The 16,744-nt window shown below is 40.4% G+C and overlaps 1 protein-coding gene across 1 annotated transcript in view; it reads left to right on the top strand.

Annotated features, from left to right (window-relative positions):
* The window catches only part of CUBN (cubilin), a 264,084-nt gene that overhangs the window by 119,308 nt on the left and 128,032 nt on the right, over positions 1–16,744 (top strand). Inside the window, exon 29 of the mRNA XM_081818905.1 lies at positions 1,334–1,503. Coding sequence (XP_081675031.1) covers positions 1,334–1,503 — 170 coding nt within the window. The remainder of the gene's footprint in view (positions 1–1,333; positions 1,504–16,744) is intronic.

Raw genomic sequence — 16,744 nt, 5'->3', positions numbered from 1 at the left:
TGATAGAATTTAACTTCCAGAGTTAAAATATGTGAAAACTAGGGCATGCAAGTATGCAAGTCCATGGTGAAAGCGGAAGTGGCGAAATTGGTTAGATTAACTTACTTTCCAAGGGCCTCAGGCCTGGTTACCAGCCTCAAATTTGGGGTAAATTACTTGGGGTAAATTATTTTGGGGTAAATACAGCAAAGTGGTAAATTACTTCATGCCATGGCATAGATCTTTGGATGCTTGGCAGATGCCCAAATTATAAATATTAAATTTGTGAATTCCAAGGAATTGTATTATATAGTGACTTTCTGCCTAGGATCTTAGGCTGTCTAAAAATATTTACCTGTTGCAGATTTTTTTTAATAAAAAATGAATGTACAAAATATTTGAGCAGATGTTAACCTATACAACTACTAATAAAAACATGTTTGCTAGCAGCTTCCTATGTGCCAGGCATCTATTCCAACTGTTCTATGAGAACGATCTCATTTCATCTCTCACAACCACCCTATGAGGGAAGATAATTTCAAATCCTCACCTTACTAATGAGGAAATTGAAACTAGAGAAGTTAGTACTTGTCCAAAGTCACATAGCTAGGAAATACCAAAGTAGAGATGTGACCCCAGGCTACCTCATGGCCCCACTTTTGGAACCCTAATGTGGTATAGTAAGTGTGTTGGATCTTCCCTAAAGTTAATGATGCCTGAATTTAATGAGGATTATATATATGATTATGTATACATAGTGTTTAGATTACCCAAAATGGTTGTCAACTATTAGAAAATAATACTACATTTTTCTATTATAGGTTTATATTATCATAACTCCAAGATATGATAAGTCATAGAGATAGACATTGATAGGTATTTGATAATATCATAGGAATAAAAAGACTGAATAACTGTACCAGGTCCAGAATATTAAATTTTAAAAGGCAGATATTAAATTATTAAAAACATACACTACTAAGCTATCAAAATTTGTAGGAGATGTGTTATTCTTACAGTATATTATATTTTTAGAGAGCAAAGAAGAGGCATTTTATGGCTTTATGAGAACATGATTTTATTTGCACTTACTTTTCAGTATTTAAAAATTTTTTTTAAAAATTACTTTTGTCATCAGTATTTAAATTATTTGAGAGATTTTCTTAGTCATCCTTTTTTTTGTTGGGATGCATGAATTAATGGTGGATATTCAGTTCTGCACAATGTTTAGCACCAACTACATAAAACAAGTGGTTGAACAAAGCAGCATATTGTTCTGTGCTATCAGGTCATGGGGCAAAGTTTTATGCATCAGGGATTCCTCTCATTTTTGAATTGGGTTTCCTACTTACAGGTTGTGGCGGAATTTTCCAGGCTCCCAATGGAGAGATTCATTCTCCAAATTACCCCAGTCCTTATAGGCGTAACACTGACTGCTCCTGGGTCATTCGGGTGGAAAGAAATCACCGTGTTCTCTTGAACTTCACTGATTTTGACCTTGAGCCTCAGGACTCTTGTATTACGGTAGGTGACACAAATTTCAAGCACATCTCTAGTCAAACCTGGGTCAGAACATTGCTTTGTGAGCATATTTAATAAATGCATTAGTTATGGATGTTTTCAATGTCAAATCATGGGAAACCCAACTATTGGCAACTTAAAATATAAGGACATTTACTTTTTTACCTAAATACAAATCAAGAGGTAGTTGATTGCGGGGTTTGTTTAGCAACTCAGTTTCTATTCTACCATCGTTAGTGTGTTGATTTGTCATTTTGTGTTTGTTTCCTCATGGTCAAAAAATGGCTGCAGTAGCTCTGAACGTCCTGCCTGAGTACAGATGCAAAGAAAGGGAGAAGGAATAATGCTATTTGTTTCTATTTTGTATTTTTTGAATCAGGGAAGCAAAATTTTCACGCAAGTCCCTTTACATAATCATTGGTCGGAATTAGCTGCAAGAGAGAATAGGGAACTTTTAGTGGAACGAATTTATCGTAGCTACTTCAAATCAATTATTATTAAGCCTCTGAGGGTTTTCATGGGTTCTACTTTTCTTGAGATCAGGATATCTCAATCTGCTACTTGAACAAATCAGTGTCTGATAGGACAGAATAAATTGGGGGATGGAGGTGGAAGAAAGAGAGATGCCTGTTAGTTGGTTAGATGACCAAAGTTTCTGTCACTACCTTCAACTTAAATACATTCTCACCTAAAACTAATGCTTTATCCTTAATGCAAGAGTGAATGAGGATGTATTTTGAGATTTTCTTTTTGTTTTTCATTTATTTATTATTTTTTTTGGTTACCTGATTTTTTTTTAACCAAAGATTTTTCCATCTTTCATTTGTATTTAGAGACATTTCATTCAAATATAAACCAGATTCTCTTGGCTAATGGATCTTTCTATTTAATTTTCTGACAGTTTCTTACACAAACTCCAACTGGCTAGCTTTCAGATTTAACTCAGGAAAACTCAAAAGTTGTTTCACATTTTTCAAAATAGTCCAGTCAAATGGTATAATTTCAAATACTGTTTTACAAGATGAAATCAGTAATCTACTTAAAAGATCAGTTGATTTATGACTATAAATCTAAGTTGGCAAAGCATTGTACAAACTTAAGGTATAGAGCAAAGTATACACTTGCCATAACAGTGACTCACACCAACTCTCCTGACAAAGACAATTTAAACATTTTAGGTGATATTAAAAAACACCTTCCTAAATGTAGCACAGAACTCACAAGATAGTGTGAAATTTCTGAGTTAATATTTGAGAGATGTGAGTCTAGTATTTGAGATAGCTTTTACCTATAGGGCATTTGCTGATCCAGAAGGGGTTAGCAGCACCTCTGTGAGCCTCTCAGGGCAAAGAGAAGCAAAGTTTGAGTTCAGAGATGGAATAGGGTGGAAGTCCTGCCAAACCATCCCATATCCTAGGTATAAGGAAAATAAAACAGCCTTCACAGAGACTGCATCCCAGCTTTGAGTCATCTGAGTGGCCCCCCAAATCTGAAGCCATGGAATAATGAGAGGGCACCCTGTACTGTTAACATACCTTTGGACATCTGACAAAGGCAATTTAGAATCTTCTTCAAAGGGAGATAAATTCATCCTAGATCTCCTTTCTACTAATAATTTTTCATGGACAATAGCCAGCACATTATAAAAGATATGCATGTACCTGAGGAGATAATATAACATAAATGAGATACAATGTGAATAACAGACAATGGAAATAAACATACTAATATGGCAGATTGGTAAACAATTACGATTACTAAGCTCGTGGAGATAAAAGTCAAACTTTAAACTCTCAGCAAGGAACTGCAAACTATATAAAGTGACACTGCAAATATGAACGAGAACCAATTAAAATTTCTAGAACTGGATAAAATATAATAGCTGAAATTAAGATCTAGTCAAAGCTTTTTTTTTTTTTGTATTTTAGACAGATTAGACAGAGATGACAAGAGAAACAGTGAACTGGAAGATAAGTCAGAAGAATCTATTTGGGGAAAAAACACAGATAAGCAAAAGGATAGAAAATATAGAAGAGAGGTTAAGACACATAGAGGAGGCTTATAAAAGATGTAACATACATTTGGGGTGCCTGGGTGGCTCAGTCGTTAAGCATCTGCCCTTCGACTCAGGTCGTGATCCCAGGGTCCTGGGATCGAGTCCCGCATCAGGTTCCCTGCTTGGCAGGGAGCCTGCTTCTCCCTCTCCCACTCCCCCTGCTTGTGTTCCTTCTCTCGCTGTGTCTCTCTCTGTCAAATAAATAAATAAAATCTTTAAAAAAAAAAGATATAACATGCATTTAGTTGTAATCTCAGAAGGAAAAGTGAGAGATAAATGGAACAGAAGCAATATTTGAAAAGCTAATGACTAAGACCTTTCTAAAACTGATGAAAGACATCACATTTATAAAAACAAGAATCCCAAGGAACCCAAACAACTAAGTGAGTAGAAATAGAAAGAGAAATGAATAGAAAGATATACTAATCTAAAAAAATGAAAGATAAAAGGAAAATATTACAATCAGTCAGGGGAGTGGGTAGGGGAACAGATTGCCTTTTAAGAAGTGGCAGACTGAACCCTGACTTTCAACAGTGATGATTAGAAGAAGAAAAGACAATGGAATGGTGCCTTCAGTCTAAAGAAAGAAAATAACTACCAACCAGGGACTCGGTACTCTCCTAATATAATAGTCTTTAAGAATGAAGGTGAGGGTGTCTGGGTGGCTCAGTTGGTTAAGCGACTGCCTTCGGCTCAGGTCATGATCCTGGAGTCCCTGGATCGAGTCCCGCATTGGGCTCCCTGCTCGGCAGGGAGTCTGCTTCTCCCTCTCCCACTCCCCGTTTGTGTTCCCTCTCTCGCTGTGTCTTTCTCTGTCAAATAAATAAATAAAATCTTTAAAAAAAAAAAAAAAAGAATGAAGGTGAAATAAAGCATTGAAACAGAAAAAGGGTCTTCAAGAGAAGTTCAAATGGGCCAGAAACAAATTGTTTACCTCGTAGATTTGCCTGCAGTGGGCAATTCTCCACCATTTGCTTCCTCTCCCAGTGGGTATGGTGCCAGGTATGGTATCTTCTCTTCTCTCTGGTAAAGTCCGTAACCCATAGGATTCAACATACAAAAGTGTGTGAACAAAACAAAGCCTAGGTCAAAGGCACACCCAGCATGGCTGCATTTTTCCCCTCCTGTGTTCATGAGTAGAGCTTTCCACCTACATGAGATATAAATATACAGACAGGGTTTGCTATGAACCACTGCCATATCTCAGCCTGCAACCTGGCTTGACTTAACAAACTTAGCTGGAGGCAACAGATAGGAGGAAGTGAAGCCTCAAATATGATCTGGTCATAGGCATGGAGACAGGAAAATAAACCCAAAGACAGGTGCTGGGAGGAGTTCAGTCTAGCAGATGAGATAAAATATAAAAGGTAATAGTCCAAACAAGCTGTCGGAAAAAGGGAATCCCGTATGAAGTAGTTGCAGTATCCCTGCCTGTGGGCAGATGGGGCATTCAGAAACAGATGCCACTAAGCACTTGAGCAAGACTTCGATATAAAAAGTGAATTACATCAATCGCATGGTGCCATGGTTAAGAAATCTAGCCTTGTGGTGGGGAAGACCTGGGGCTGAGCCTGAATTCTGCCATTTTCAGGCTGTGTTGCCTTGGAGAAAGTTAACTTTTCAGCTGCAGTTTCTTTAACTGTGAAATGGGGAGAATAAGAGTACCTGTGTCAGATTTATTGTTGGGATATTTGAGATGATGTAAGTGACCTGCTTTTCATGTAGAAAGGTATTGATTCATGCTAGCCATAATCATAACAATGCTGATGGTGAGTGCCCTCTGAGAGGCATGCTCAATGAGCCTGGGAAAGGGGGCGGCACGGAATACTAAAAGGAGCAATGGGCTGAAGATCCAGAGCTCCTGTGATCATGGGCCTCAAGGACATCAGTGAAAGAAGAACCTGCTTAAGAACCTTTCTCATAGCACAAGGCCTAGCATCTCATGTACCTAGGACGCCATAACTGTAGTAATCATCATGAGAAAAGAGAAGGAGCGATTCATTTGGATCTGGAAGCCAGAGAGGGTTTCACATTGGAGATGACATTTGAGTGGCAGAATTTCACCAGTAGAAATGTGGTAGTGAGGCCAAGAGAGGAGGCTTTGGGAAAAGAATAGGGGAAATTGTGCACCGAGGTATGACTATGCACAGACATGTGGGAATAGAAAAGACGTTGTACTGGAGTGTGGCTATACATGGGTGAGCATGTAGAGACCAAGAGTCTATAGAAGACATTCTGAGTGGCCTCAGGATTGGACAAACTCTCTCATGCTTTCTGAATCTGAAATTATCCTATAGAGAGTATGGGAAATTTTCTGTAAAACCGAGGAATCACATACTCAAAACTGTATTTTACAATGATAAGAGGCAGCCAAGTGAGGACTGGGTTGGCAGAGAAAGAGAAAGGTAGCATGAAGGCTGTTTGGGAAGCTGTGGAAAAACCTTGGGCAGTGGCCTTGGGTGTGGCAAGAAAGAGACGTATTGGAGAACTCATGGTGGTTGTACCATCACCAAAATTTAGAGACTAATTACGTGGTAAAGGGTGAGGTGGGTGATAGAGATGAGGGAGTTAAATCTATTCACTTGAAGAATGAGTGAGTGATGCTACGAAGTTAAGTGAGTAAAGGGGTAGATACCATGGGTTTGATTTTTGGAAACTTTTAAGTTTAGAGGTCCATACTATGGCCCTTATAGAGTTTGACATAGGAGTTTAGTGCTCAGGGTGGCATCTGAGCTGGACATGTACATTTGACGATATTTTTGTATATCTGGGTAGTTGTTAAAGCCACAGAAGTAGGTGTGATCACTTATAATAGCATTTTCTAAAGAGAAAAGGGCCAAGTAAACTCTTTGGGAAATATCACCATTTAAGGGGCAAATGGAGGAACAGAGGAAGAGAAGACTAAGAAAAGGCACTCAGAAGTAGGTGGAGAACCAGAGAGAGTGGTAGTATAGAAATGAGGAGTGAAGCCAATTTTAAGAGTGGGTGATCAAAGGTATCGAAGGTATCAAATCCAGCAGAGGTCAGCTAGGAAGGGGATTGAAGCAAGGCCACTGGATTCAGTCTTTGATGACCTAGTAAGAAACAGGATGGGTGTGGGTAGTAGTGGAAGACACTAGATCATGATGGGTTAAGAGGGACAGGAGCTTCTTAGTTTTTTCCTAGAGTTATGGCTGTGAATGGTATAAGGTGATAAAAGACTATAACCTATGGGTAAGGCAAGACCAATGGAAAGATGGTTTTTTTGTTTGTCTGTTTTAATGATGGAGAAGCTTGAGCATGTGGAGAAGGCATGGTGCTGGTAGAAAAGAACAGCTGAATGTAAGGGATAAATGGAAAAACTGATGAAGTCATGTTCAAGGCAGAGATCTGGAGATGGATTGGTCCTATAAATTTCATATTTTCAGGATGAGAAATTAAAACACATGACTAACCCCAAGATATATAATTTTCTTCGATTTGCAAATGTATTTAATTGAAAGTTACAGAAATCACACATAAGCTAAGTCATTTTTGTTTGTACAATTTATAAATTACCTTTACAAATAGATAAAGTAATGTGAAGAAGGACTATTCTGGTAAACTAGGGTAGAGATCTGCTATGTGCAGTTGCCAAGTGGACCCAGTTAATAGGATGGGAGGCTGGCAGAGCTTGGAACCAGGCGGGCAGTGTCCTGGCGAGGCTGGAAGCTTGGCTCCAGTTACAGTTAGTTGTCCAGGGGTTCATGAAGGCAAGCATTGAGGCACCAACCATCTATCCTTTACAGCTCGATGGACACTGGATGTGAAACGTACCCTACAGTCCAATATCTTACATAACATCTCTGCAGTTTAAGTTCCTACAAAGCCAATCATTCATTCTGGAGACATTCAAGTTAATTTTTTGGTCCTGTTGCTTAGAGTCATTAGCAAAGAGAAAAATATTCAGCTGCCAATGATACTGCCAGATAATATTTGTGTTCATGGGATTTTTCATAGAACTCAAGTGTACTATTAAATATCAAGGTCAATTATGGCTGGATGTGACCAGCAATCACGTTTTTTACAACTCCTGTAACAGTTTGGATTATCAGAATTGGAAATATTAATTTTAACAGACATTATGACTAATAATCACAAACGCATAAATACATAGGATGTTAAGGTTGCAAGAGGAGACATTAGAGATAATTTACTGTCATGTGCTGATTTTTTGGGTAGTAGTCTCATTTTAAAAATAAGAACATTGAAGTCCAGAGGGTCAGGATCAAGACCACGTAAAAATTAATAGCAGCCAGCACTAAAACATAAGCAAGCCTGAAGTAAGAGTAAGTATTCTGATCAAATATAAAAATTACAGTGTACAGGGCACCTGGGTGGCTCAGTCAGTTAAGCATCTGCCTTTGGCTTAGGTCATGATCCCGGGGTCCTGGGATCGGATCCCGCATCGGGCTCCCTTCTCAGCAGGGAGCCTGCTTCTCCCTCTGCCTCTCTCTCTCTCTGTCTCTCATGAATAAATAAAATCTTTAAAAAAAATTACAGTGTACATGCAAGGAACTGAACTGCAGAATAGAGGACAACTGAAAAAATAGGGGGAGAAATAAAACTAGGGTTCCTTTGGAACCATTTTGAATTCTCTTTCGGATGAACCCAGACTTCATTTATCGATATAAGTAAGAGTGTTAGGATTCCAGATATGAGGTGGAAGGTGTCTTTGCCTTGAAGTCAGGTAGTCTGGGCTCCATACACCTATTCAATCTGTGGTGTCAACTACGTGCCAAACCCCACTAGGCATTAGTGTCTGGGCATGGCTCCACCACTCACTCTCGTCATGGCTGGGGTATCTGAGATGGCTCATTTATAAAATTGAGTGCCTGGCAAACCCACAGAGAAAGAGGATCCAGTTAGGAGTTGCGTCTGTGGGTGGGAAGAGAAGTGCGAGGTGGGACGTGAAGAAACAGACACTGGGGGTCTGGTGACATCAGTGTGTGTTCACTCCAGAGGTCACAGTCAGACTCGCAGAGACTCACTAAGCTTTGGTTTCTGCTTTGGGATGCAGGATCGGCCTTGGGTAGGATGTCATCTCCACACTCCACTTGCCCTGCAGAAGAGAGCTCTTCCTGTAGCAGGTCCAGTCCCCAGCGGTCCTAAGTGGAGGCAGGGTAAGCCCACAGGGAACCCCAAGCCATCTCTCTTGGCCTTGTGGAGGCAACATTTAGCAAGAAGAAGAAATGGATGAAAATTTTAAAATGGAACAGTAATGCCCAGCCTCCATCCCCTTTCATGTAACCAACAGCAGTAGTCTTTGTATCCCAAAGACAGAAATCTGGTGCACGAATTACTGGTAGATGCATGGCTGAATACATGAATAAGTGAATTCTGTAGTCTCTTCTCCTGCAATAATCAGCTCTTTAGTGGAAAATTGCAGATGACACATTTGGGAATGTGTTGTGCTGAGTTCACTCCCTGGCACAATTATTGATATACAATCTCACTATTTTGAGCCACATGAGAACTTAGATAACATCTCAGAAGTGTGTTTTCTAGAATTTCATGCTGCTGTAATGAAAAAAGAGAGAGAAACCGAATTTTCTGACTTCTATTGAAATGGTGATGGCATCGTAGGGAGCTAATCAGAAAGCTCAACTGGCGCTCAGGTCGCAACTAATTTGGTAATATGTTTGCACTTTCCCCTCAGTCCCTTTTGAGTGGCTAGTGTAATTAACCTCAGGCTCTCCTGAATGACACATTGTGAGTATTTCTTGCTAAGGCAGCAGTGGGACCCACTGGTTGGGCATGACTCTGTATGGTCAGCATGAAAATGGCTCCATTATGTTGCCTTTCATGAAGGCTGAGTATTAAAGTGACCTCCGACTGACAGTTTAATTGCTTAATTAGAGTCTCTCTTCTGAGCCTTAAATCCATGTAGCTCTGCAAGCTCTTACCGATCTCTGAGAAATGCTGGTGGTAGTTCAGTGTGAGAGCGGGAGAGGTTGGTTCTGCTGCTCTAACAGGGGCCCTGGAGACTCCTGCCCTCTGATTTCAGCATCCTCTTTGCTCAGCACAATGGAATGTCTGCCTTGTGAGAATCAGTCAGAAGCAGATAAAAGCAAGCAGAGCACAGTCCAGATCCAGCCTCTGGTTTGGAGAAAATATACATTAGGGCTAACAGAGCCTAGTACAAAAAAAAATGGGGGCACATGGTGAGTAACTGTTTTCTTTTTGAAGCTTTGTGTGCTGATGGAGGAGAAAGAAAACAAAGAGTGTGATTTGAAGTGAAGAAGACCAGACCCCCTACCCCCACCCAAAGCCACAGAGTTTGCTGTTGTTCACATAATTGGACAATAAGGCACAGGGCGGAACAGGGCAAACACAGAATCCATATTTTGTTTTATTTTTTATTTTTTGGACACTACCCATGATGTGTTTTCTTTTAAAACATTGATCTTTTCCAAAACAGAGCAAATAGACACAGGAATAATAGAACTCAGTGCTTCAAAGAGACAATGGAAGCAATTCTTTAAATATTTATTGTTTTACAAATAAATCCATGACAAACAATCAGTCTCTCCCCACCTCCATTTCTTCCCTTTCTCCCTCACTTTTCCCCACAGAAAGTTTAGTTTCCATTTGCTGTTGGAGGACGATCTCCGATGGTTTCTTTAAACTGTTCTTTAAAACGTTTTATTCTGTGACTTGCTGTTGATAAGCTGCCTCGCCATCTTGCCTTGCAGTGCCAAATTAGTCACCAAGAGCTGTGCCAATGTTCTACATCCTCAAAGCAAAGTGTAACTGAGTTTGAGGCCACAGTTCTGGATCTGCGGGCACAGGCTTTGTTTGGTTTTGTTTGCGTTTCAGCTCACAGTCTCCCTAAATGCTTGTTTATTTGTGAAAACAAAATGAGTTTCTCGGATGTCTTTTCCTATCAACATTTCCAGTAATCTTTGAGCTATTGCTTGCAACAACGACAAATTACTAGAGGTTATAATCTGTAAAAATTGAGGACCGAGGGCAATAATGTACAACAAAGGAATAGGGATGACAAAGTCCTGAGGTGAGATGTGAGATGCATGGCGGCTATGTATTTAACCTGGTGTTTGTTTATTTTTTATTTTTTTATTTTTATTTTTTTAAAGATTTTATTTATTTATTTATTTGACAGAGGGAGAGAGAGTGAGAGCAGGAACACAAGCAGGGGGAGTGGGAGAGGGAGAAGCAGGCTTCCTGCGGAGCAGGGAGCCTGATGCGGGGGATCGATGTGGGGAATCAATCCCAGGACCCTGGGATCATGACCTGAGCCGAAGTCAGACGCTTAACAGTTGAGCCACCCAGGCGTCCCCTCACCTGGTGTTTAATCTCAGAGGTGTGGAGCCAACAAACATCACGGACTGAGGAACCCCACACTTCCTCCCCCTCCCCCACCCCCAAGAAAAGCTGCTATAATGAGTAATATTTTCATTTCCTTCCTCACATACACTTATGACTTTAACAGCTTGGATATTTTCCTAAGGGATCCCCCTCCCTATCACTTAATATTTCCTCTATCTTGGAGACGTTCCCATTCCAAATGGGAATTCCATTAACAGCTACACCACCACGTGTGGCACGTGAAAATATTTTAGAGACTCTCATCCACCAAATTGACATTTTACCCCTATGTAAATGATCTCTTCTGTATCCCTCATATCTTATCCTTCCCCCAATCATCTTTAAGGCAATCCAAAGCAGTAGACATATGTTGCAAGGAGTTAAAAATGAAATAAAAGGTAAAGCCTGGGTTGAAAACCAAATTAAGCCAGGCCCAGGTGAGAGAGGAGGCCATACAGGTTGTGGTTTTTTAGACCAGAAAAGGACCAGAAGTGGATTTATATCTGAATCAAAGAGGAAAACCAAGTTTAGGGATCAGGGATATACATTTTAGGTTTATTTATTGGTCCTGGACACTATGCCCTTTGTTACACAGTCTGCTGAATTAGCCATGCTGGGAATCCCATGCATGTTCAGTGGGATGGAATGCATGACAGGTGCCAACTGCTCTGAAATCCATGGGGGCCCCAAATAAGACTTTCTCAAATGCCACTGAGGATGCTTTATTGCAGGTCTAAATAAATGAGACATTTCCATTCTATTTCCTGAGCTCCCATGATTATCTTTCTCGGAGATCATGGACATATAGCTTAGCTTCAGAGAATCATGATCTCTCAATATTCTATTCTCAATGAATAAAACTGGATTTTATCTTTTCAGTTGGTTTCATGATAATTGCTCAGATGTCCCACAGATGGGATTCATATACTGGCCCTACACTGCTTAGTGTGTGACTAAGCAAGTTCTGCTTTCTGAGTCTCAATTTTACCAACTGTAAAGTGGAATTGGAAGAAGAATTTTTTTAAACATAAAGCATTTAGCACAGTGTCTTGTACAGATAAATGTTAATTGTTATTCCTCATTTTTTTATTACTACTACTACTGCCTCTATTACTACTAATACTATATTAAAGGTCTTATCTTTTTAAAAACTGTGAACTGTAGGTACACAGAACTGGATCCATAATCCAAAGTTTGTTGCTAACTATCCTCATTAGTTATGAACAGACTCATTTTATCTTACCTCAATATTCTTTAAAATCTTAAACTATTATAATTTTTTTTCACACATTCTCCACTCTGTCATCTCAGTGAATTGTGTCACTGTGTTATTTTAATACCTTCCAGAAGATTCACAAATGAGTTCAGAAGGAAAAAAATAGTGGAGCAGAAAATGAAAACAAGAGCATAGTCATACACACATATCTATTCATATACATTCACGATTTGTTTGCGTGGAAAGCTCAACTCTGAAGCTCAGGCCAAACACTGTCGTACTTTGGGGGATTATAAAACATGCTGTGTGTTTTGCCTTTGAATTAAAAGAGTTTCCTCTTACTCTGGCTTGTAATAGATTTTAACCCACACATTCAGTGGGTTTATTTCCTCCCTGAGAGAGATGCAACTTCGTAAAGCCAGAAAATAGGAGAGGCCGTAGAAATGCTTTCCTACTTCCTACTCTCCAACATGATCTGAAGGAATAGAAAATGCAAACATTACTGAGGAAGCTAATGTTCATGTTTCCCCGCTCAGTCATATGCTTCGGACTGTGAGTGCTGATGATCTCAGTGAAGCGATTATGAGTCACTCAGTCAGCCAGAGTGTGGATCAGATCAGCGGGCAGGGGGCTTCGGGCTCAGTGCTGTGCGCTGCATACGGGTCAGACACTTGCTCTTTCACTCTAAGCAAAGCTTATCTTTACCTAGTACAATATTTTACAGGATGGGAACCTTGGCTTTCTTGTATCACATTTTACATTTTATAAAGAGTGCACTGCAGTGCGGTTATTGGGAACCCAAGTTAAAGGAGACACAAATTTAGGCAGGGAAAACTTCAGGCTGCCGTGGTGACCAAGGCGGGAGGTGGTGAGGTCCCTCACCCAGAGAAGGCCCACGGGGGAGGGGGGTGGCGGGAGGGACCTAGAAAAGACCTTGGAGAGAGAATTGACAGAACATAAAGATCCCCTGGATTTGGGGGATATGGGAGAGGTCTGAGGCAAGAAATGAGGTGAAGGAGGAATTAGGGGAGGGAAGATGACTTCAGTCTGAGACTGACGTTCAAGGTTTGTGGGGCCATCCAAGCAGTGATGACTGGAATGCCACGGGATAGATAAGCCTAGAGCCTGGATAGAGGTCTGTGGTACATTTGGAGATATCAGCCAACCAACAACTGTCATGGAGCTCTTAGAACAGAACCCGTATCTGTTTGACTACATTCCTGACGGGCAGCAAAAGGCCAGATTAAGTGGCATTAGTAACCATCTGGCTTAGCTACCACGGTACTGTTGGAGGAATGGCATACTTTCTTGTCTTTGTACAGAATCATTTGTTTACATGTCTGACTGGCACACACTTAAATATTTTAAATATGTATGGTATTTAAAGGTTTTATATGCTCCTCATATTAAATTTCTGAAATATGGAAAAGAAGAAAAAAGAAATTAATACCATCCATAGTATTGCAATATAAGGACAAACTGTTGAACATTTTGGCTTATTTCCTACACAAACATGCCTATCCAAACATACACATGCACGCTTACGCACACGTAAACATAGACAGTTAAGGTAACACCATACTTCATTTTGAATCCTACTTTTTTCACTTACCATTATTTAATATGTTTCTCCTTAAAAATATTTTGTTTGGGTAGATAATCAATTATATGGACATACTAGAACTCATTTAACCACTGGCTTATTATTGACCATTTTGATTACTTCTTTTTTATTATAATAATGCTATGTGAAAATATTATTTCCTTGATATAAATGCTCTTTTCTTTACTGAACACTCTGTTATGAAATATTTTAAGTATATAGAAAAGCATAGACTGTATAATGCATGGAGAATATATAATGAACAAAATCATTTCACTGTCCAGACTTGCCAAGTTGTAATATTTTGCCTTATCTGCTTCGAGTTCTTTTTTTTTCCCAAAAGAAATGAATTGCTCAGGAGATAGTGAAGTTCCATGTGTAGCCCACACACTGATACTATTCCCTATTCTTATCTTGGAGGAAACCACTTATGAGAATTTGGGTTTATTATTCCCATGGCTATTTTTATACTTTTTCATGTACAGTATACAATATTATTTTGCATGTTTCAAAAGTTTATGTTAATACCACACAATACAATATCCTTTCATTTGCTCTTTGCACTCAAAGTTCCATTTTTTTTTTTTTTAAAGATTTTATTTATTTATTTGACAGAGAGAGAGATAGCTAGAGCAGGAACACAAGCAGGGGGAGCGGGAGAGGGAGAAGCAGGCTTCCCGGAGCAGGGAGCCCGATGCGGGGCTCGATCCCAGGACCCTGGGACCATGACCTGAGCCGAAGGCAGACGCTTAATGACTGAGCCACCCAGGCGCCCCCAAAGTTCCATTTTTAACATTTGCCTATGCTGTAATACGTTCAGACCTAATGCATTCCTTTTACCACCATACAATATTCAATTTCATGAGTATACCACAAATCACATACACATTCTGCCATTAATGTACAATCAGATTGCTTCCAATATTTGGCTGTTGCAACTCTTACAGCTATGGACATTCTTATACAAATTTCTGAATGCAATAATGCAAGAGTTTCCCTTGGGGAGACACGTTGAAGTTTAAGTGCTAGCTTTTACATTTACCCTATGTTGCCAAATTCCACTCAAAATGTATGTATGATAATTCCTATAATGAATTGGAGAGACTCACCTTCCCATCCATACTATATAATTTCCACTGAACTTTCAGCACAATGTCCTATTTGAGCTTTACAATGATGAGGCAGGGAGGAATTCTCTACTTCCATTTTTAAGATGACGAAATGATAACCACCAGCTTCTAAAGTGCCTTGGCAAGAAAACAAATACCAGAGGTCGACCCAGCTCTCAAGTCTAAGAACAGAATGCTTCCAGGTGTTCTGACCATAAGGTCTCTGTGCTTCCCACGTGTTCTGAATCTAAGATCAGTGTGCTGCCCCCGGGCCTTACTTGTTCTGATGGAAAATGTCAGATGGGCCAGAATCTGTGCATTGCCTGTCAGCAAAGGTCATGCAACTAAAAGGACATGAACAGTGTGGTTTGAGCTAACCATGGATAGCTACACCCTTTAAAAAAATATATTTATTTATTTTGGGGGGCAAGGGGCAGAGGGAGAAGGAGAGAGAGTCCCAAGCAGACTCTCCACTGAGCACAGAGCCCCATGCAGGGCTCAACCCCATGACCCTGAAATCATGACCTGGGGACCTTGGGGAGGAACATAGATTTAAAATTACTGCCTTTCCTGAACTAGGCTGGATACTCAACTGATACGTTAATGGATCCTATAAATTCTTGAATAATTTGTGATAGCCTTACTTTCCAAAGAACAAAGGCAGAAACAAAGAAAGAAAATGGTGGGATTCCCCCAAAGGGCAGCTGGATTCCCTGAGTGTTTCTCATGTGCCAGGCAGCACATGTTACTTCAGTGACTCCTCCCTCCATCCCTGGGAGAACCAACTATTAATAAGGAAGTGAAGGTGTCACGCTGTCTTCATTTCTCCCTCTTGCACACACAGCTCAGCGCGCTCAGTTAGTGTCTGCCCATCATCACGCCCTGACAACTCATTAGACCTCCAGTGACCTCCAAGTCACTAAGTTCATGAGTAATTTTTGCTCCTTTCAGTAGAGTTTTCAGTGGTTGATCACTCTAGGTGTGGAAAAGGAGACTCAGGGGTCTAGGAAACCCATCATTCTCCATAATATTTTCCGGAATTTCTGCATAGAGAAGGGAGGAGGTCACCCTGATGGCCATTTCTTGCCACTGTTCACTTTTCAAGCCCTCTCTTTCTTTTTATGGCCTTTTGCCTTCTCACCCTCCCTTGTAAAAAAACGTTGGAATTTACAGTTTTTTTCTTTATTTCTCCAAAATACCACAAACTTGAGGTTCTTTTGTATAGTAGACTTTGACTAAATAGTTCGAGACTGGCAGGTGATTACTGCAAAGAGCAGGACAGCAACGAAGTTCTAATGTGATATTAGACATCCTTATCCTGAAGGCATCACTGTTCATTCCTTCCTCACTCCTCATTTCACACCTCCTGCATTAGTTATCTATCACTGAATAACAAATTTCCCCAAAACCTAACGCCTTAAAACAACAGCATTGATACTTTCTGTGGGTTAGGAATGCCAGTGCTGCTTACCTGGCTCTTTCCTAGCTCACTCACAGGGTTGTTGGCAGGATTCAGTGGATTTGGCTCATGGCAGACAGTGGGCTGGAGGCCTGCCTCAGCTCCTCTCCAGGCAGGCCTCTCTGCTGGGTGTCTTACAGCATAGGAGCTTGCTTCAGAGAGGGCCAGCAAGAGAGAGAGCTGACAAGATGGAAGAGTCGATGTTTTGTAACCTAATCATGGAAGTGACATCCCATCACTTGGACCCTATCTGTTTATTAGAAGCAAGTCAGTAGGTCTAGCCCACATTCGGGGAAAGGGAGGAGATTACACAAGGGCATGAATCACTTGGAGCCAGATCAGAAGATGCCCCCACTTCCCACCCCCGCAGTCCCTGTTAGGTAATATCCATGGGTTATGTGCCCTGCCCGGGCTCCAACCTCATTCATATTACCAGACAACCCCCCACCCTCAG

The sequence above is a fragment of the Leptonychotes weddellii genome, chromosome 5 (assembly GCF_054177405.1).
Source record: "Leptonychotes weddellii isolate Sample4059 chromosome 5, ASM5417740v2, whole genome shotgun sequence".
Lineage (NCBI taxonomy): Eukaryota > Metazoa > Chordata > Mammalia > Carnivora > Phocidae > Leptonychotes > Leptonychotes weddellii.
Note: the sequence above shows the minus strand (reverse complement) of the source record. Positions and strands in the feature narration are given on the sequence as shown.